The sequence below is a fragment of the Stegodyphus dumicola genome, chromosome X2, assembly GCF_044657685.1.
Source record: "Stegodyphus dumicola isolate Sdum_Otavi_A_Nest chromosome X2, ASM4465768v1".
NCBI lineage: Eukaryota > Metazoa > Arthropoda > Arachnida > Araneae > Eresidae > Stegodyphus > Stegodyphus dumicola.
In genome coordinates this window covers 37529090-37552622 of record NC_140781.1, presented here as the reverse complement: position 1 = coordinate 37552622, position 23533 = coordinate 37529090, and the positions used below count along the sequence as shown (strand labels likewise).

Below are 23533 nucleotides of genomic sequence, written 5' to 3'. Positions count from 1 at the left end.
ACAATATTGAGAATTTACTTATTTCACAGTATGGTTTATTATTACTCGGATTAAATAAAGCTATTCCGATTGAAAATGTTTATTCGCCTTTTTGTTGTCTGTATATATTTTTGCAACACATAGAAAAATATACAAAAAATAGCTATATTTTAATTATTCTCCATTTAATAAAATAAACTTACATGAATAACTGTAATTTTATATTGTCTATCTTAAGTTACTGCATAAGTCAGAAATCCAGTAATTAGTTTTACATGTTTGCTTTATATATAGCACTCTTATAAAGATAGCCAATGAATTCAAATCTTCAATTTTAATTACCCCCCATAATTGATCCTATATATAATTGTTACAACATTTACTTGGCATTCTGTCATTATCCACTCCCCTACAAAAAGTCAGCAACTCATTGGCAAATTTATTAATTAGTAAAAAGCTCATTTTGGCTTTCTTTAAGTCCAACAGGCACTGTTCTATTCATAGCAAGTAATCAGGAGATCAGAGGCACTTTTTTTTTTCAGTCTATACTTTTTTGACGAGATCTCTTCCATAGGTGTGAAAATGTGGTCCCTCACAAGTACTTAGTAAAACCAGCTGTTACTAAGCACTAATGTTGTTAATGACATTGTAGGGATGAGAGATGGCGTTCCTCCATATGTCACGTGCATTCGGCAGTTGTGCAATGGCACTTTTGAGATATACTGGTGGACAATTGCTAAGAATGGGAACACAAACAGCTACACACATAAATAAGTAAGTGCAGTTGTATGCAAAGCGAAATAAAATAATACCAGAATATTAGGACATAACAGTAAAGACAATTTTTATGCCCTGAAATCCAGAAGGCTTTGAAAAGTGTTCAAGGGAAAAAAAGTCATTTTGTGCTGAATATGTAAAAGTGAAAAAAAATGCAATTACCATCCACAGGTATTCCATTCTGGCATAAGGAGGGCAAGATTCCTCCCGAAAACATCCCAAACATTTTCAAAGGGATTCAGATTTGGAGAATGTGCTGGTCATAACAGGCATTGAATATCCTCACTCTCTAGATACTCCCAAACAGTGACTGTTCGATGACATATTGTGTTGTCACCTATGACTGCAAGTTAATCACCAACAGCACCATGAAACAAGCAAACATGAGGCAGTAGGACATCATTAATGTATTATTGACCAGCCCTAGTCCCAGCTGGAAGCACACAGAGTGACATACAGCTGCTGACCATGATCTCAGCTCATACCATGGCACTACATGTAGGATATCGGTCCCTTTTCTGCATATTTGACGAACTATATGCCATAGCAATCTCATGCGACGTCAGTTTTCGTCTACAATCACACAAGAGACAGAACCTTTCATCTGAGAATAGTACACATGCCCAGTCGTCTCTTCTCCAACTGCAATGCTGATGACACCATAGCAAATGGGCAGAACTGTGATGTCTAAACAATGAAATGCACACAACACGAAGGTGGGCATATAAGCTTTCTTGATGAAAGCATCTGGCTACAGGTTTTTAGCAGATTTGCTTGCAGCAAGCAACTGATTTGTTATTTCAGCATCTGTGCTACACTGTTTCCTTTTTGTCAACAGCATTATGTACCCATCTTCTTGCATGTCATGCTGCAAACACAACCTCCCCCACAACATTTGCTATACATTTCATTTCTTTGAAATGATATCTTAAACTCCAAAACAACAATGTGGCTGATGTCATGTTGCCTAACAACATTTGTTATTTTTCTCCTTCTTCAATCTTGCAAATAATATGGAACGAGTAAAATCATCTAGGTGATGTCAGGAAGATATACTGCAAATTGCAAGTACGTCAATTGATCCTTTCCTGTTAAATTTTGCTTCTGAATAACAATGGACAATACTCATCAAATCTTTCATATCTCCTATCAGTGCTGTATGAGTAATATCAGCTACAACCCAACTTTGTTTATGTTTTATGTTTTAAAAATAAGCTCTACCGTTGTTTGTAACTGCTAAATTTTGTAAATATCTGCAATTAAAGTGTTTTTTCATATTAAATCCATAGTTAATATGAAATCCATAGTTATTTTCGAATCCTTTAAAATACTGGCATCCGTGCACTAGGACTATGGATAATTTAAAATGAGAATACAATTACGGCGAATTTCTTTCAAAGAAGTGGAAACTGTTCTAAAAGATGAAGCAGTAAGATTGATTTGATATCTGTATTTAATATTTTTAATGATAAAGCTGACAGATTATTTCAGTTAGATGAAAAGTAACGTGGCTAGAAATGGAAAATTTTAATGAAGACGAATTTTCTAAGGATATGGATTTAACGTAAAGCTAACGAAATCATTGGGTTGCTATGAAAACAAAAGTTGATTCAATGTTACCAACCACTGAAAGAAAGGGCAATATTTCCAGTGTAGTACATGAAACTAAGCAAAATTTCCATCTTCCTAAGTTAGAATTGAAATGTTTTGATGGTAATATTAAAAACTGGCTAGGATTCTGGGGACAATTTAAAAAAAATTCATGATGATGATAACATTGATACAGACGACAAATTTCAGTATCTTTTACAAGCAACTGAAGAAGGTTTATCGGCCAGAGATTTAGTTGCAAGTTTTCCACCATTTGGCGAAAACTATTATAATGCAATTGAACAGCTGAATTCTTGTTTTGCTAAAGATGAACTATTAATTCAAATTTATGTTTGCGAACTTTTAAATCTAGTTTTAACACAAGTGAAAAGTGGCAAAAATTTTACTTTGCGGGTTCTTTATGATAAATTACAGACTTAGCTGCGAGCATTGGAGACTTTAGGGGTAATGCCTGAAAAATATGAAGCAATGTTATATCCTTTAGTAGAATCAGCTCTGCCAGAATTTCTTATCAAGGAGTGGGAACACACACATAACCGTGTAGAAAATAAAGACAAGATAAACATGCTAGGAAATTTATTAGAATTTCTTCGTTTGGAAGTCAAAAGTGAAGAGCAGTTACAACTTGCTCGATCAGGGTTTGCAAATGATCAATTTGAAAAATTTAAAGCGAAAAAAATTCCCACTGCAGCTTGTATTGTATCTAATGAAAAGCAAAGAGCTGAAAAAAATGGCAAACATATTTTATTTTGAAATAAGTCCTTTCATAATACCTCAGAATGCTTTAAGGTTGCCGAGATGTCATTGGAGGCGAAAAGGAAAACCTTAAAGAAAAGAGGGCTTGTTTGGTCTGCTTGAAACCAGGACACAATTCTAAGACCTGCAATGCTTATTTAAAGTGTATTATATGCAAGAAAAAGCACCATAGCATTAGGTGTACAAATACAAATCAATCAAAAAAGCCAAACAGTCTGAATCGGATGCACAAGTTCTTTTGTCACCAAAAAATTCTCCAAAATTATTGTTAACTGTATTGGTGAAAATCATCAATGATAATAGGTCCTGAATCGTTCGTGGATTATTTGATACTGATGCTCAGAGATCTTTCATACGAAAAGATATTGCACAAAAACTAGGATTGAAACCTGTAGATCAAGAAATGATGAGTCATGGACTTTTTGGGAGGCAATGAAACTAAACAAGAGTCCCACAATGTCTACAATATTACATTACAAAGCTTGTGTTCAAATTTCAAGTACACTATTTCAGTATTGGATGAAAAGAAGATATGTGGTGCAATTACACGTGTAGAGGATCCTGATATTTATCCAATTTTGAAAAAGAAAAATATATGTTTAAGTGATACAGGAGAATATGTGCCTGAAATAGGTTTATTAATAGGAGAAGATTATCTTGGCACATTATTGACTGGGAGAATTGAGCCCATTGATAATAATTTGGTAGCTATTAAAACAAAATTTGAATGGACGCTTCAAGGTAAACAAAGAAACTACACTAAATCTTTGGAGAGTATTGTACATGCTAATAAATAATTTAGATTTGACGGAATTATGGAGCCTAGATGTCATCGGTATAAAATGTCCTGCACAAGTAAAGTCAAGGCAGATAACTGATGAAACGGTAGATTTTTTTCTGTAAAACGATTAAAAGAAACGAAGACAAAAGATATGAAGTATGTTTGCCATGGAAAAGTGGACATCCAGAATTAGAAATGAATAAAGAATTAGCCACTAAATGGTTAATGTCAACTACCTATTAGATCTCGATATTTAAGAAAATATGATGATGTGTTTAAATGAGTGGGTTCGGGATGGAATTATTGAAATTGTAGAGAAAGACGAGAAAAAGGGGACACTATTTACCACATCATCCTGTGATAAAAACTGGTGTAATAACAACAAAAATTTGGCCAGTTTTAGATTCATTGACAAAAGATTCCAAAGGAAATTCCTTGAATAATTGTTTAGAAAAGGGACAAAATTTATTGGAATCGGTACCCAAATTGATAATGCAGTTTCGGAAAAACTCAATTGGTGTAACATCAGACATGAAATAAATTTTTTTTGCAAATCAGTTTAAATCCAGAGGATAGGGAATATTTTAAATTTCTGTGATGGAAGGAGTTATCAAGACGAGAAGAAATAATCACTCTCCGACACTGTAGCGTGGTATTCAGGGCTTCTCCTAGTCCACAAGCAACTATAGCTCACCATCGAGAATGCACTGGATGAAAGGAAGCAAACAGCTTGTCGACTAAAAGAATCTTTATGTGGACAACTGTACTACAGAAGTTTTTATTATGGTTTTAAGAAGATTCTTTGCTCAAAGAGGTAGAGTAAACATAATCTACACTGACAATGGTACAAACTTCATTGGTTCAAGCAATGCTCTAAAAAAATTAGATTGGGAGAAGATCATGACGTTTTCCACTTTCAAGAAAATCAAATGGAATTTTAACCTCCCCCAACATCCGCCTGGTGGGAATGATGGTGGGAGCACATGGTTGGAATGTTGAAAAAGATGCTAAGAAGAATTTTGGGCAGGAAAAGTCTTGACTATGAAGGGTTAGAAACTATTCTATGTGACTGCGAAACTACAATAAACTCTAAGCCACTTACATCTATTGAAGACAATTTGGAAGGTCTGAAGCCATTAACTCTCGCTTATTTCTTACAAAGTATCCCTAGGAGTGAAACAACTGATTTAGATGAAATCGATAGTGAAAGCCTAAACATAAGATTGCATTTTGTACAAAAATTATGGCAGGATTTAAGAATGAGATTTTTGAATGAGTATTTAGCAATGCTGATTCATAAAGTAAGAGCCAGGAAGAATCTTTAAGAGTTGGAGAGGTCGTTCTAGAAACTGATGGCAAGGGGACTGGCCATTAGGAATCATCATTGAAGTCTTTCCTGGAGCAGATGGGCACTCAAGAGTTGCCAGAGTGAGAACAGCTGATGGAGAGAAGTTGAGACTATTCCAAAGACTTAATCTGTTAGAAATCCACAGTTCCGAAAAGCTACCATTCATTGCCCAAGATAGTCGAAGGGATGAAAGTGCCTCTACGAAGATGCCTCTACACCTCGCAGCTAATGATTCAGATTCCAGTGAAGATGACGATTCATCACCCAAAGTCCCAGATTTTGTTACTAGAGCTGGTTGATGTGCTAAAATTCCCAATAGACTTGATTCATAACTTTTGTCGCATTTTATAGGTATCCTACAAATTGCAAGGTGGGAGGTTGTTTGAGTAATACCAGCTACAACTCAGCTCTGTTTATGTTTTATGTTTTAAAAATAAGCTCTATCGTTGTTTGTAAGTATAACTGCTTTTAAATCTTGTAAATATTTGCAATTAAAGTGTTTTCACATATTAAATCCATAGTTATTTTTGAATCCTTTAAAAATGTGCTATCACATGATGAATAACTTTGGCAAACCAAAATTTGCAGAGGCACAACACTTCTCACTGTATCCCACACTTATGCTAATTTTCATATTTTTGTGACTTCCATTTTGAGGTTGCTATCACTGCTATAGCCATCCATACTTAGCAATTGTCCACCCGTTCACAAGGCATCCCCCTAACTATGCAGTATCATGGTAACCGCAGATCCGGCCCACCAGCGGCCGAGCGGTAAAATCGCTGAACACTGGTAGTTCGGTCCGAGGTTCGAATCCCGCGAATGGTCTGGCTGCATGGATGTTTTCGTGGTTTTCCTCATGTGTAACGTGTATACGAGCCAGTTACGAGTCCTCCACGAAGGCATCCTTCCCCTTTGGCAGATAGCTCTCGAGGCTTGCTATAATTAAATAACCTAACCTAAGGTTACCGCGATCCCGATCTCAGTCTGATGAATTTCTGGTTCTGAGTTATCTGAAATCTAAGGTGTACACTTCAAATCCAAAAGATTTGTCAGAATTAAAAGATGCCATAAAATGTGAAGTTGTACAGATTCCTCCTAAATATTACATTCATCAAGATTAGTCAGAACTAAATATGCCATAAAGCATGAAGAGTGATTCTATACTAATTCCTCTTGCAATGTTACATTCGTCCCATTGACAACAGTCTCCTGCATGCAATACCTTACATGGGCAAGTTGAAAACTTTAATTCCAATAAATGTTTCATCACTCTCCTCGTATTGTGATTGTTATTTTGCAATTTTACAAATGTTTTTACACCAAATGATGAAAAAACTTTTTTTTTTTTTTTTTTTTGGTATTATGCATGTGGTTCCAATGCAGTTTAAGGTTTTTCAATGTGCTGATCAATTTGTGCATGAAAAAAGTGAGTGTTGAAATTAAAAATATTTTGAAATATTTCCACTTTGACCGTAACTGTGAGAACTCTATTGTTTTAAATCATCACAATCTTGTGCATATACTTAATATTTGAAATATATATTTGAAATGTCATTTTAATTGAATGAGAAGTTAGGCTGCTAGAGTTTGCTATAGCGAAGAATTTTTTTGATATATACTCTGTATAGATAAATCTAGTCATCTCTTTAACAGGAGAAGCAGAAGTTTCCACTCAGTGATAAGAATACTGAGCTGATGATGCTTAAAATGAATTTAATTTGGTAACCAGGATCTTGATGTAGAATGAAACAATCAATACACTGCATGGAAAGGACTACTGCAGCTTTTTAATCTCAAAGAGTGATTCTAGCCAAAAAAAAAAAAAAAAGTAAAAATGCACTTAATGAACATGGTAGGATAATCAAAAGATTGGAAGTGGCAGAAATCAAAGACAAGTAACCCAGAAGCTCAATATTCTATAAACATTAACAGGAAAGATGCATATTTCCAGCTTGGCTTTGCGGGCAATTCCAAACTGGTCAAGACGTTCAAAGGCGATATAGTGAAGATTGTCTACATATCACAGAAAACAGGAAAGATGCATATTTGATACCTGACAGTATACAAGTGACATAAAATATTCTCTTTAGGGACTCTTACTCAGCATCTAAGCTTATAGCATCATAACAAATTAAATTGTTTGCATAACATTGATATGCACAATGATCTGATAGATACATCCCACCACAGAGACATTCTTAATAACTTAGTGCACCAACAATCACAAGTGGATTTTATAAGAATGAACCTTTGTGTTTATTATACATACAAAAACCTACAAAATGATTCACAATATGTACACAATGATTTGACAAGTGGCCCAGTGACACATTTCATACTGAGATAAGAAAACACTATTTTATGTTTTTAGATAAACATTTCTCTTTAAATACAACAAGCCAGCCTATAATAAGCATTACATATAAAAATTTTCAAATGTAATAAAACACTGTTTAAATTAAAGAATACTGCAGATGTATGTAGACAATTTGTAAGTCCAAAGCATAGATGTCCAGTAACCAGAATGATTCATTATCTGGACCTCCCATATATATATATATATATATATATATTTTCATCTTTCCTTTTACATTATCCTGTAAATTGTTTTGGCTTTAAACATTTGCTGGCTAGCAAGCAGATCACATTTCCATTTTTGGCTCTGGAACTGCTTTGAAGGTAGAATTTTATTATCTTATCTAGTCCTGTACATAGTAAGTGAACCTCGAAGACTAATGTTTGTTTGGAATGGAATGTTCAAGATACTGATTTTTTATTTTTATTTTTTCCCCTTTGCAGGCAAGAAAGCTGTAATGAGAATATCCCCATCATCAGCCAACAGTTGAAAGAACATGTATTATGGTTTAAATCCAGAAAATATCACCAAAAAGAGTGAAAAAAAACAGTAAAAAGTTAATAAGAATGAAAAGATTTCAACTGATTATTTAATAGGAATTCTCAACTTGAATGAACAGTAGAGCTTTATAACAGTGAAGAAATTGTGTCCTAGTACATAAAATTAAAACGAAAGCATCAACACATGAAAGGAAACTGCTTAAACAACTTAAATTGAAAAATTTTTTTAATGAAACAAAACAAATTCTCACATTCAGTTTTTTAGGGGAGGAGGTAAATTGTATTTCTTTGGGATCATTAAATGTTTCACCATTTCATATTTGTATTTTAAATTTAATCTTACTAGATTTAATTTGATGAGCATGGTATTTGCAAAGCAAAGACTTTAACATTCTAAAGCTCATTAAAGCTCCTTAGTTAGCTAAATGACCACTGCGAAAATGGCAAAAGATGCCTGGCAAATAAAGACTGCATTTTTCTGCTAGTTTTAAACTAAACATTATTGCTTTTCATAAGCAATACTCTGAAGGAACTGAAAATAATATTACATATAAAGCAGAGGGGCAGAATGGAGGATGGGAGAGATGTAGAAATTAATGGCAGAATGGAGGATTATGACATTCACTCGTTGTTGCCTCTTCACAGAGTGCTTTCAAAGAATTTCATGAAAATTCCTGACTGGATACTGATATTAAGAAATTTGATTAACCCTTTGCGGCGCACTATATGTTAACGTCGGAATTTCAACAAAAAAAGTTGTATGCAATCTATTTAGTCCTAAAGGAGTATACAGGTAAAATTTTGTAAAAGATGCACTTACCGTTTTAATTCTGTAGGTGTTCCATGAGGTGTAACACTGCGCCGCCAGAGCTTTTAAAAGTGCGACTAAGCAGGCATTGCAGTGAAGCACGAAAATGAGTAGAAGCGTTTGTATAAGAATGAAAAAACTCTGTATTATGGCTGTATACATGGTTTCCTGGATATGCACGATATTCTTGAATATATACGGATAAATGAGATAAATATCTATAAACACAAGTCCTTTACACAAAAATATTTACAAATTTTCGGAAAGAGCGCTTCAGAAAGAGTTAGATCTCTCCGCGCCATTTATGGAAAATTAATAATAAAAAAATTAACTACGATTAATATTAACAATAAAGAAAAATAAGCCTATGATATATACATACACGAAAAGTACACACACAATTATTGAAAATAAACAGCAATGAGACTAAAAAGCGACAGCAAAAAATTCGCTCAGGTCTAAGAAAAGATGATGAGTCAAGCTACGAACAAAATTCCCGCCTAAAAACTAGTCCCAGAAAATTCAAGATGCCAATATTAGGACTTTCATAACACAAAACAGACCTCACCCCTCAATACTGCTTTGTTTGAATTCATTTCCCTCCCAAAGCAACGGAAACAGAAGACGTAAACAACGGATGTTCTCTCCTAAGCAGAGATGTTCTGATTCGTAACAGCATGAGATTGCTAAAGGCGCAGTGTTCCCGCTAATGGAACACCAGGGTTTATTCAATGATTCTGCGTATGGTTTTTGTTTGAAAGATTAAAAAAATATAGAACAGATAATTTGGAGTACAGCCAGCAAAATTAGGCCTATTTTTTTTTCCAAATAAAATTTTTTATATCATTAAAAAAATAGAGAAAATTACTTGAAAAAAGTGGATTTTAATACCACATAATAAATGAAAATTCTGTGTCTCCTTGTGATATGCTGCTATCTACTGTTTAAAAAGAAAAGTTCAAAGTATATTATTAAGGCATTTTTATCTATTTACGGTTGAATTTAAAGGTTTCAGAAGCGATTCAATTTGGGTGTTCCATGTAGTGGAACACTGAGCCGCAAAGGGTTAATGTATACTTTGATCAAATAAAATTGAAAAAAATTTTTTACAATTATTTAACCCTCAAGATGCTTTTTCTTATTGAATTATTTGTAAATCATCATAACCTTGAGAAGTAAATTATCTGTTAAAATTTATTGACTTATACCTGGAAGCACATGATAATTGTCAAAATAATTCATTAACTTAAGTCAAGAAGAGCATTTGCGGTAGTATGCTGGCTCCAAAAGTATGTCTATTAGCATCATCATAAGATCAGAAAATAACAATTTACTTTGAAAAAATCATGAACCTCTAATAGGTAGGTAATCTGAAATGGACAATAAAAGAATGCCCAAAGTACTTACGAAATCCTTTTCCTGAGCATGAGCACTAATAACAATATTATCTTCTTTACCACTTCCATGCTTCAAGGTAGCAGCAAACATGCCCCTAGGACTCTCATTAACAGGCCTAGACTATACACAAAACACACACACACAAAAAAAAATTTTTAATTTTAAGAAAATACTCTCATTTAAATATATAATGCAACTGATAAGGAAGATATTTCAAACTTTACTATTCAGTGCTTCTTAAAAAAAGGGGGAAAAGTTTGTTAATATATAAATCCCTAGCAATAAATAAATAAAAATTAGCTGCTGAATTGCAGCAAATAAAGTTTAAAAATGGAAAAAAAATAAAATATTTCAAGCTGGCCATTTCACAAACGTCCAGACAGATTCTCAGGGCAAAAACGTAAAATAAAAAATACACAGATGCATGATAGATAGAGAATTTTATTAAAGATACACCTATTCATTTTTGAATTTTATTTACTCTCTTTTGAATTTTATTTACTCTCTTTGTTTTTTATGGGCAGTCATTATTTTCAATTGAGGCTTGCTCACATTTTTACCAAAGTTCATGCAAAAAGATATACATTCTACTCGTAACGTAGCATATGTTAATAAACCCATTATTAGGATTTTTTTATAAGTTACTTTCCATATTTCTCATCAGAATGCAAATTAGCATTGTGTGTATTTAAGCTCAAGGCTTTGAAACTTTAGATAAAGGCTTGGCAATCGCATCTTACTGTTAGTATGTTTTGCTAGATTTGCTTAAAAGTGGTATTCTGGCCTGAACACTCGCACTAGAGAATGTTTTAAATACACATGGGTAAAATATTTCAGCCAGTTTATTTCTATCAATTTAATGTGGGGTTTTAGACTATGTTATCAAATGTTTAATTTGAATTGTCTATTATGTTAATTTAAAGATTCACATGTGGTAAAAATTTCATTTATAGCACAAGTTGTGTCTATTCATTTACGTTAAGTATGTGGTGTATTTAATTATGGCAAAGCACACTAGGGCTATCTGCCTAAGGGGAGGGATGCCTTTGTGGAGGACTTTCTAAGGGAAACTGGCTCGTATACATGTTACACATGGGGAAAACCACGAAAACACCCATGCAGCCAGCCCGTTCGCAGGATTTGAACCTCGGACCAAACTACCAGTGTTCAGCGACTTTACCGCTCGGCCGCTGGTGGGCCCATTTACGTTAAGATAAAGTTAAAAAGGTTATTTTAACCTTCTTATGTATTCTGTGAGCTATTTAAGATGCAGGGATAACTCACTATTTATCTAGTAAGATCAGCAGGACTTCAACTTCCAGTTATAAAAGCAGCCCTACATAACATTATCTTGTGAAAAGATAAACAGATAAGAAGCAAAATTTTAAAAATATGACCCCAATGCAGGTATTCTGGAAATCACCTAGTAGATGCTTAATATTAAAGTCATGTCCATGCAACATGTGTTATGTGAAAATCGAATACTGATTTCAGATTCAGGGTCTATATGAGGAGCAACTAAAATTATCAAAGCTTTAATTCACTTTACACCAGTCATGTTTGCCAAACAGAATGAAAATGGAAATTCAGGAATTGTAACAACACTATGTATCCGACTGTTTGCAAGCAGACTATATAATAAGTAATCACTAATAAACATAAAAGATATCAAAACAGACACTGCAAAGTTTGCAAAACATATAAGAAATATTTTTCTGCAAAAAGGAGCAGCCATCAAAAGTAAAGCAATATTGAAAATGCACCAAATATTGTCAGAAAGTGTCCTCTGGTGATCAAAAATTAACATATTAATTTTGTCCTTAGATTACCTGTAAGAATCTAGCAGCTAGTTTTGAATACCATCATTCATTCTGAATGTATGCATGGAATAAGCCATGTTTTCACTTAAATCAGATATCTAAAGTTGATAGACCTTCATGACAGCTATCATCAAAAAGTATAAACAGTCAAAAACAATAGTTTCATATTAAATTAAAAATACATAAATTAACTAGTCAAACTGTCAAAAACAATAAATTTCAAATAAAATTTAGAATATATAAATTAGCAAATTGCTGCAAAAGCATGTTCTTGGTAGTCAATTTAAGTACAGAGACTTTTTTTTAAACCATATATATGAATATTTATTTTCAATTCAGCAGTTAAAGAAACTGAGCCTTCTTTCTTCATGCTTATTACCAGGTCATAATCAAATATCCTAACCAAGATTATGAACTCGCTGCTTTTTTTTAATGCATTAAAAACAGCAATGGGTTAAAATTAAATTAAAACAAAGTAATTAAAAAACATGTTAATAACAGACAAAAACTAAATGAAATTAAAAAGTCACTGTGATTTTCCGAGTATCAATTCAGGGCATGTGATACTGCTGTTCCTTCTCTTCTTATTAAGATGCTGTGCCATAACTAGGCAGATGCAACAGGTACACACCCATAGGCCCCTCTTCGAAAAGAGGGATCCAAAATACTGTTCATAAAAAATTTATATTTTTTAATTTTAAATATTTTGACTTTCTACTCACAATTTGGCGATTAGACTTTACCTTACTTGGGTTCTACATGTCTCTGCTCACCAACACGACCATTCGAATAAATGAAAGAACTGATATTTTCAACTTGCCTAACTTACGCTACAAAGTGAATACAGCAACATAGGCACTATTACTGTGTTTTGCGTTTGTGTTTTGCCAGGTAAGAATGCAAATAATATTAAAATTACTTGAATGCAATATTTCAAGGATTTCATTAAGAGATACGTGATGAATGTGCTTGAATAAACCTGTCCGTTCTGTTATGCTGGACTTTTTTTATTTCTAGTGTTATGGTTTTGGTTATGGATATGGTTTTGGTTATGGCTGGTTATGGTTATGGTTTCTAGTTTTATTTCTAGTGTTATGTACTTGTAGACTATTTTGATTAACACTTTTTAATGTACACTGCGAAAAATAAATTGGGGACATTTCTATATCTCCCGTTTTAATGGGCCGATTGACAAAATTCAAATTGCATTTTTCATGTCTCAAAAGCGTGACTTTGCATATAGATTAATATATAGCACTATTCTAACATAGATACTTTGACACAAAAATCAGACTTTTTCTGAAATACCACACCAAATGTTTTACCTATTTCGATTCTACGACTCAAATTATGCCAGACCGCCAAATTTGGTAAAAATCGAACAAGTAGTTTTTAAAAAATTAGCTCTCAAAGTTTTAGCTCCTCCATGTTAATTGAGTTTGCCATATCTCTTTTTTTATTAAACTTTTTTGATTTTTCCTTTCACACTTTTAAGTTTAGGTTCATTCCAAATAAAATTCACCCATTTTTTTTTTTTTTTTTTTTGTGTGTGTGTGTGTTTTAGTTTTAAAATTTCTATTTTAAAATAATTTTTATTAATTTTTTGAAAAAATGTTGTATTACAACCTATACAAATTTTACCATCATCTTAAAGTAGGTGTAGTTCTAAGTATACCTGCAAAAAAATAGTTTTTTATTCAAAATTTTCTAAGATATACACAAATTTACATGTTTTGAAATTTGGCACCTTTTCCTAGAGGGATAATAATGCCAAATGTTGTTTATGAATTTTGTTATGGTGAATTGCCACAGCTATTTTTAACCTTAAACTTCAAATAAATTTTTATGGAGAATTAATTATATGACATTTTTTCTCTGAATGATGTGTAATAAATATTTATTGATACTATATGAAAAGCTACTTTTTAAAATTATACATGATATTACTCAAATTTGTAATTTTTTTTTTTTTTTTTTAAATTTCTTTGTTTCTTCCTTTTTTTTTTCTTTAAATATTTGTAAGAATAAATTTTTACCTTCGCCGTGTTATTGTCTGCTACTTTACTTTAGCTACATTAAAATTGAATTGTCTAAAACTGAGAATGTTCGTTTGATGCTTATTTTCACAATGTTTTTAAGCAAACAGAACGTTGACAGTTTGGGTCATGTCCCAGCTTTGAAATATATATATATAAAAAAATATAAATTTTTACATTAATCATTTTAGAAAAAATGTTTTAAGTAGTAATTTTCTCTCGTGTGGTAGATTATAAAAAACATCTTCTTTATTATATAACTTATTAGGCTTAAAAACTCTAAATAATATGATTTAGACTGTTTGCGACAGCTATAAGAATCGGGTTACTTGGCGGTATAAGATAAGTGCTGCTGGAGTGCTTTATTTCTTTTTCATTTAAAAAAAAATCTCTAAATTCAAATATTTATCCTTTGGACTTTGCTTTAAACTGTATTCATAGTTAAAATGTTTAGAAAATGAAAAGCTGTTCTCAGCTGAAATGCATTTCCTGCAACTGATATTTTAAAAAATTTGACAAGAATGCAAAATCTATGGAAGAATAACAATCGAAAAATCTTAATTTTCTTGTGTCAGCACTAAAAACAAATATAGAAGGAAAGAAGAAAATTGGGGGGGAACAAAAATTTAAAGGCGAATCAACTTCAAGGTAGTTGGTATTAATAAAAAACACTTGTGTGTACACCAGCTATTAGCAGCAATTGAGTTTGTGCTAACAGAAAAGATAAAAACGATATCACTGTAGATTAAAGTGATGAGCAACTGGCTTTCAACCGTATGGTTGTATAAATTTAAATTACTTCATAGTACATCATATCGCATCACAAATGGAGCATCCCATGATTTCGCAGTCGAATTATTTGAAGATTCAGGAATTTATCCAGTGATGTATATGGAATATCATCTAAAGATGTTTTCCCTCTTGATGAAAGTCTTTCCTTTCATCTAATGCCTTCAAAATGTCTAGCCTCTAAAAACTGATAAAGGGTCTGACCAAATACTGATGAAATGGATTGAATAGGATTATTAAGTTATGGCAAAGCAGGGCTATCTGCCTACAGGAAGGATGCCTTCATGAAGGACTTTCTAAGCGAAACCAGCTTGTATACACATTATACATGAGAGAAACTATGAAAACACCAATGCCACCAGCCCGTTTGCCGGGACTCAAATTCCGGAGTGACCTACCAGTATTCAGTGACTTTACTGCTCAGCCATTAGTGGGCCCTTTTGAAATGGAAGGCAATAACTTTATTTAAAATTAATATCAGAAATACCAATATGTTTCAAAAAGTTGGATGCTAATATACTTGCACAATGCCTAAAAAAAAAGACCAAGCCATAACAAGAAAAATAAATTTTTGCATAAAATTTATTTATTTATTTATTTATTTATTTTAAATTTTATTATATTTGATTCTTGCGATTTCAAAAATAAAATATTTGACTAGAATATGAACAGCATTTTAAGAAATTCAATGTAGGATGATAAAATTGTGTAAAGCAATGGGCACAATGTTAAAACTGTTTAACCCTCGACTGCTCAATTTGTGGACTGAAATCGCTTCCAAAATTGTGTATATTTTCCCCTTGCACATTTTAAATCTATATATATTGGAGAATTGAAAAATGCACTTTGTCTTTCTAGAAAATATCTTTTATATAAATTTTTATCATGAGAAACTAAGTTGCCAGAAAAAGTTCAGATGTTATCACCAAAAAAAATCTTTTTTTAAATAAATTTCAGTCGAATTACAGTTAATGTCTATTTATTGCATAATATAAAAAAGTAAAATTTATAAAATTTAAGAAAATATAAAGCGCTGAGGGGAAAATACCTTAGAAATGCAGTTTAGTATGACAGAGTTCAAAACAGGGTTCAAGGCAAAGTCCAACTTCACAGTCATTGCACCAGATTGAATAAATCTAATTAATAATAAATCTAATTAATAATCTAATCAATAAATATAATTAATAATTTAATTAAATAATTAAGATAATCGCTGAACGTTTCCTAGCAGCCATTTCTGTAAGAAAAAAATCGACAAAAAGTGAAATTTAAGCGCTAATATCACGTGCATTCAAATGCCCCAATTTAGTGGACAACTAACGATATCTGTTGGCCAAAACGTAAACTAAACGCCTAATACTGTATATAATTTATTTCAATGGTTAAACAGGGACAAAACGGGATGAGCTCCTCAATAAAGGAAGAAAAATGTATGCCCGTGGAAATCGCGGGATGAGCAAATTTTGCTACATTTGTGTAGCCCATGGAAATCACGAGATGATCAGACAGAGGGTTAAAGCAATGTATGCAACTCATCCTAAATTAAAATGTCGGATATACATCTCTCTTATTTATATGTCTTTTCTGAATGGAACATTGAAGGTGTGTTAACTGTGCTTTACTGTATTTTCTCTTTTAATATATGCAGTTTTCAAATGCATCATAGTCTGAGTCACAAAGTATTCTTTCGAAAGAAACGCAATTCAAATAAATAAAATTAAATTCTGGAAAATTTATATTAATAAATATATTTAAAATGCGCAGTTCGAATGAATGAATAGAAAATTTTAAAACAGTTATCTAAAGAGACAATGCAACACAAACAATTAAAATAAAAGTCTAAAAATTAAAATTTACCTAAAATAAAAACTATGATTAAAAAATATACTATAACGAAAACTATTTGAATAAAAAATAATAATAAACGATGCAACTTTTATTTAACCTTTTAACTGTCAAGTTACTTTGATGATTTGGGTGCATAAATTGTCAATTTTTTTTTATTCCAAAAATGAAATGTTTGCCTAAAAGTCAAAAAATTTTTTAAATGCCGCACACTTTGAACTTGAACTTCTATCCTTTGAAACCTTCAATCAAATGTTGCCATCTGTTGAACTGAAGCCGAAATAAACTTCTCACGATATATATTCGGGTATAACAATACGACGTACTCAAAAAAAATTAGCCCGAGTAATATTCGGAGATGACATTTTGGAATACCAGTGCTGTGCCCGAGATTATTTCGAGCATGACAGTTAAAAGGTTAAACTACGCAGTTCGAATGAATAAGTAAAAATTTTTAAAACAGTTATTTGAAAAAAACCATACAACTTAAACAATTCAAATTAAATTCAAAAAAGAAAAAAAATATATTTAAAATAATAACAATTATAATTAAAAATATAATATGAAGAACATTATTTGAAAGAAAGAATGATGTGGCTTTTTTTTCCCTCAAGCACAATGTAGAAACGGAAAGGAAAACAGGTTGCCATACATTAAGAAGTTCGCCACGTGAACTACTGTCTGTCTACGGTAAGAACAGCTCCCGCCACGGTGTCTGGCGAGTGGCGGTCGCTATAGCAACAGGACTAGTATATTTCAAATAGGGACGAACCAAGGGTTGCTTTATTGTTATTTTGTTTTTGGTGACTGTTGGCTTAAGGGAAGTTTATCATTCGTCTTCTCGGCTTCATTCCAGCTGCACGCATCTTTTCTTAAGCCTTATATTATTACTATTAGTTATTTTTATTCTCGTTGTTATATCTTTTGTGCTAGCATTTGCTCAAATTCGCTTCTATTTAGCTTGATTTTCATAGTGCTTTGTTAATCGCCAATTTTTTAAAATGCCTTTCCAGTTTAAGAAAGGTCAACCTTTAAAGTCTCAGTCACGTCAAATCGTGTACAATGTCGCAGAATTTTGCGCTTCTGAAGCTTCGGCGAACTCTTTAGTAGTTCCTCTTCTTTAAGTTTTGAAGAGCGAAGTATCAACAATGGGTGAAAATAAACTTCTGAATACACTTGGAAAGAAATGTAAAAGCCCTGCTAATCATAAGTGTGAAATTAACGATTTTGACAAATGCGTTCTACGGCAGACAATACAAGACTTTTACATCAAAGAAAAGAAAGTGCCATCTGGGCGGAAAGTACTGCCTGTCTTGAGGCAAAAAAATAGACTTCCCGTGGCAAAAAGACTCTTTGTGCAAAGTTTTGTGTTCAATGAATTTTCGTTGGAATGCGTAGGGGAAAAAAAAAAAAAAAAAATTCTTATCGAAAGACCTCACATTGTATTTTGGAGGAACAATTATTTACGCGAAATGAGAAAACTCAGAGCAAGTGAACGCCACATCGTTGAAACATGGATTGACAGCAATTTAACTTTTAAGAAATGTTGGCAACATGATACGGTTTTGGGCGCACAGCCAGTTTCCCTTAGCAAGCCCTCCTTGAAGGCATCCCTCCTCTTAGGCATTTAACCCTGGAGGCTTTCCGTAATCATATAAACCAACCCAAACCACTGGTAATTAAGGAAAAAGCAGTTTTGATTTTAATTCACCTTCGCTTCCTTCCGCCATTAAATCAACCAGCTTTTGGTTTAGTTTAAAGGTATGGGAAAAGAAGAAATGTTCGCAAAAAGTATTTATTGAGAGCATGGGTATGAAAAAAACGCTTTTACTTTCAAGATGATTCCATATACATTTAATGATGAAATTTTTAGTCATTATTAAAGCACAAGCAATAAATTAACAGAAAATTTTGAAATAAAAACATAGCAGAACGTCATTTAAAGACTGAAGAAATTGCTTTGAATGTTCACGGTAGATCAGCTAGAGGGAGAACTATAAAAATTAAATTTATTTTATATTTAGGAAGTGCGTCTATACTATATTACAGAGAATGGTGCAATCAAGTAGATTTCTAAGATGTCATCTATGATTTTTCAAGCAAACAAATAAACAAAAAAGAAGCAAAATAATAGCATGATTTTTTTAAATGTCAAAATTTAAATTTTTCTTCAAAAATAAACACGGATTTTTAAATTTATTTCCCTACAAGTTTATTTTTACTCATTGTACATCTAGAGGCATGGCAAATTCAGCGACTTGTACCTCACACGGCAAAATCAAAGACCGTTTCTTAACTGCAAAAGCTTTATCTATGCCATCGAATTTTCATTTTCGGAAATTGGATGTCGGGGTCGACGCAAAGGGTCAACAAGCATTTTACTTGAAACTAAAACAAAATGTGAATATCGCCAAATCATCTTTAAATGCGCCAAGGTGGCAAACTCAGAAGTAAGTCTTCAAGACATCCCTACGAAAAATAGGTTAGGGCTCGTTTCTATGGCAACAGACAGCTGCAGACAAACTGGCGAGAGCTGTTCTTACCATAGACAGACAGTATTCTTGGCACAAACTGAAAAAAAAAGCGGCAATATAAATTTTTGAATTTCTCCGTAAATTTCGCACCAAGTTTTACAAAATTTTATATTTAGGCATAATTTGAGTTATAGAATCGAAATATGTAAAAAAATTGGTATGTTATTTCAGAAAAAGTCCAATTTTGTGTCAAAATACCTATGTTAGAATAGTGCTATAGTGCTATACACTGGTGTGCAAAAATTAAGGACGAGACGGTTTTTTTCAATATAACTTTGTACAAAAGCTTTCCAAATCAACACATTTAATACCGTAAGATCCCCAATACGTAAGGACATGAGTAATGTAAGCAACACTTACTAAAAGAGAAATCAGAGGGATAAAAAGAAGCTTTATCGAAAAAGTAGCATGGAGCGCAATGCGACTGAAGGCCGAAACATCCCCGTGATGGGTGTCCAGCAAGAAACATCCGGTCTTTAATAGGGGATATGATCTCCCCTGACTGCTAGGCAGGTTTCACAGCGTCTGCCCATGCTGAGAATGAGGGTGTCAATGAGTTGTTGAGGCATTGCTGCCCATTCGTCTTGCAGCACCAATCGAAGCTCCGGAATCGTTACTGGTGGTAAGGTACGAGCTGCCAAGCGTCTGCCTAGAAAATCCCATACATGCTCGATGGGATTGAGATCCGGAGATCGTGCCGGCCAATCCATACGTTCAATATCCTCACTCTCTAAGAGCTGTTCGGCAGCTACTGTGCGATGACATGGTACATTGTCGTCCATGAAAAGGAACTGCGGACCCATAGCGCCTCTAAAAAGACGCACATACGGAAGAAGAATCTCGTTACAATAACGGGTCCCATTGACTGAACCTGCGTCGAAGATGTGAAGGTCTGTACGACTACCAAGCATGATGCCTCCCCAAACGAGAACACCGCCACCTCCATACCTGTCCTTTTCAATGATGTTCGAGGGATGATTGCGGCTTCCCCACTCTCTCCAGATGAGTATGCGATGAGAATCTACTCAGACTGAATCTGCTCTCATCTGTAAAGAGTACTCGTCCCCATTCCTTCTCTCTCCAATTCCGGTGTTCCTGGCACCACAGAGAACGCCTTCTCCGATGGGCAGGCGTTAGAGGTACACACCGTACAGAGCATCGTGCAAACAGACCACCACCGTGCAGTCTTCTGGCCACGGTAAAACGCGATATCGGTCGTCCAGTCGCCTGTGTTGTGTGTCTAGCGATTTCTCCCGCTGTCTGCCGCCTGTTTCTTCTGGCCTGTAAGGCAATATACCGGTCATCTGCGGGTGTGGTTCCTCATGGACGACCACTACTAAATCCCCGGATAGCTGTTCCTGTAGTTTGAAATTGTCTCCAAAGTTGTGAAACGATGCTGTGAGAAATTCCGAACTCTGCAGCCACACTTGTCACACTGCGGCCTTCCTCCAACTTCCCAATGATTTGACCTCGGGTAAAAGCATCCAGATGTCGTCTAACAGATTGATTATTCGCCATTTCTCGCTGAGACAGCAACTCGGTGTGATTTTAACTGCTATACGGCGCGCAATCTCTTTGCCAGAAATACTGATTTTACACCGACAACATGCTTTATACTACTCAGACACTCCCACATTATGTCTACCTGCATATCTGCGCATGTGCTACCGTACATCACCTTACTTTATCTCCTGATTGGTCTTTCTGTCCGCTTTGCCTCTTCGTTCAGCTGATATGCTAATTTTTCGACTTCATCCTTAATTTTTGTACACCAATGTATATAAATCTAATACATATCCTAGTGTACTATTTACGGCTTACAGTAAAATTTCAATAATGTCATATGCAATTAATTTTTAGGTTTTTATTTTCCGTAAAATGTTTGGTTGGAAAATACATGGCAATATAAGATATGAGAGACCCAAATAAATTATATTTTGTCAGATGCTTGCATTCCCTCTATAAATAATAGTTATTATACAGTTTGCAGCATTTTATCACAGTTTTATATTTGTATAATATTTTTATTTAGTTCTAATTTTGAAATCTCAAAGCAACTGTCAGATGCACAAAAGAGAAATATAAAGAAACAAAAAATTAGAAAAATGCAAATCTGTGTCACAATAATTTGTTAATCACCACAACAAAGAAGAGAAATATAAGGAAACAAAAATTAGAAGAATGCAAGGCAATGTTAACAACAATTTGTTAAACACCAGAGAATAGAAGATGTGCAGAACACGTGAAATCTACTACTGTTTTAGAAGCTGATGATACAACACTACACTTGGCCTCTATACTTTAATGAACGACAGTTCTCACAGAAGAAAATACAAAGAGCTATTGCAAGGGGAAAAAATCTACTGTGTCACAGGATATTTTACTATAGTAAATATATTACAACATTTTACAATAGTACTTCAATATATAGATAGTAGAACAAAATTAATTAATGGATTGCACAGCATATTACAAGGAACTCAAGATACAGCTTTTGAACAAAATTTCCAGGAAGCACAAAATTTGGCTGAAGAAATAGGTACAGAGAAGAGATTTCATACTGAAAGACAAGAGTTAAGATAATGGGAATAGATGAAACACCAGATGAAGGAAGTAGCTTCACACACGAATATTTATAATACAAATTTACAGCGTTCTTGACACTATTGTCTCAAACAGATTGGTATTATCAAAAAGTGAAAAAGCTATCTGAGACAATTTTTACTCTCTCTACGGCTCATTTCTACAATGCATCAGAGGTGCTGATTTAAAAAAAAAAAAAAAAGAAAAGAAAAAGAAAAATGCAGATCTCGCAATTAAATATAGCAAGGATTAAAAAGCGCAAATTCGCACATGAAATTTGAAGTAATCACTCTTATATAAAATATAGAAACTAGTACATTTCCACTAACATTCTACAGGCTCCTCATTATACTGGTTTAATTGGGTCTTACCTAAATATCAGTGCCGCTCTTCCCAGTGAATATTTATAACTCTTAATCAGTGAATATTTATAACCCTTCCCATTTCTACTGCTACGCAAGAAACAAATTTTAGCAAGTTGAAATTATTAAGATTATTAAGATCAGCTATTGGGCAATTGACACTTACTGGCATCAGAGAAATGGCTTTCTCATCTTCAGTGTTAAGTCATTAATGCTTTGGCTATGCTGCAAGGTACTTTCTTAAGAGAATGTTTTTGCGCTCACACTGGAAAAGCAGCTGATTTATATCCTCATTGAGTTATATAAGCGAAAACAGATTCATAATACATCAAAAAAAGATCAATAGTAGATAAGCTGTCTTAACTATCAGATGAACCTAAATGACAGTATATTAAGATGACAAGCATGGATAAAATATCCAAAATTACAGAAGTTTGAGCTACTGAAAACTGGAAAAATATATTTATGGAAAATTGATTGTATAGTGAAATCAATTAACCTATATGCATTAAAAGGATTAAAAATAAGAAAAAAAAAGCGATTAAAAATACTGCTTATAGTGGTAAGCGCAGCTAATTACTAATGATAAATTTTAACAATTTTAAACAACATAAAAATAATACAAAATATTGGATGATTTGCAATGAAATCAAATAGCTGATTTTATATTACAGAAAGATACTGAGATTGAATACCATACTTAGCCAAACCTTTGCCCTTCATACTGATAATGACTTTAGCCTTAAAGGAGTAACCCAACATTTTATTTAATAATTAAAATTTCAAACCTTTCCTACATATTTTTTGACACAATGAGCAACTAACTGAAAAGAAAAAAATCTATGAAAGTAGGGACACCTTGGCAACAAATAAATTTATGATATGAAATAAATTCTACAGCCACTTTAGTTATGAAAGATTAAACAACATATTCAAATTACTGACAAGTATTTTCACTATAATGTGAATGTTATTTATTACAATTCTTTTCATAACAAAAATCAATGGGTAGTTAGTTTGGGTTTACACAAAAAGTATTCTATATCTCAGATAAAAAAAAAAAAAAAAAAAAAAAGAGTTTGTTTTTCATTTATATTAAAATGTGTTATAATGGAGAAAATTTCATGTTATTACTGAAAACATTCAGGTTATGGCAAAACTTTTCATTTAACAGAAATTTCATTAATCAAATGCAGATCAGATGTAATTTTTAGCTTCAAAACATCATTTTTATTTGCATAATCCTC

At 33.1% G+C, this 23533-nt stretch overlaps 1 protein-coding gene across 4 annotated transcripts in view; it reads right to left on the bottom strand.

Moving 5' to 3' along the window:
- The window catches only part of LOC118185112 (uncharacterized), a 254232-nt gene that overhangs the window by 116047 nt on the left and 114652 nt on the right, over positions 1-23533 (bottom strand). For 3 of the 4 annotated variants that reach the window (XM_085809298.1, XM_085809301.1, XM_085809299.1), the window contains one exon: positions 10327-10437. The exons of the other annotated variant lie outside the window; for it this stretch is intronic. In XM_085809298.1, the coding sequence (XP_085665424.1) occupies positions 10327-10437 (111 nt within the window). The remainder of the gene's footprint in view (positions 1-10326; positions 10438-23533) is intronic. 4 annotated transcript variants of the gene reach the window in all.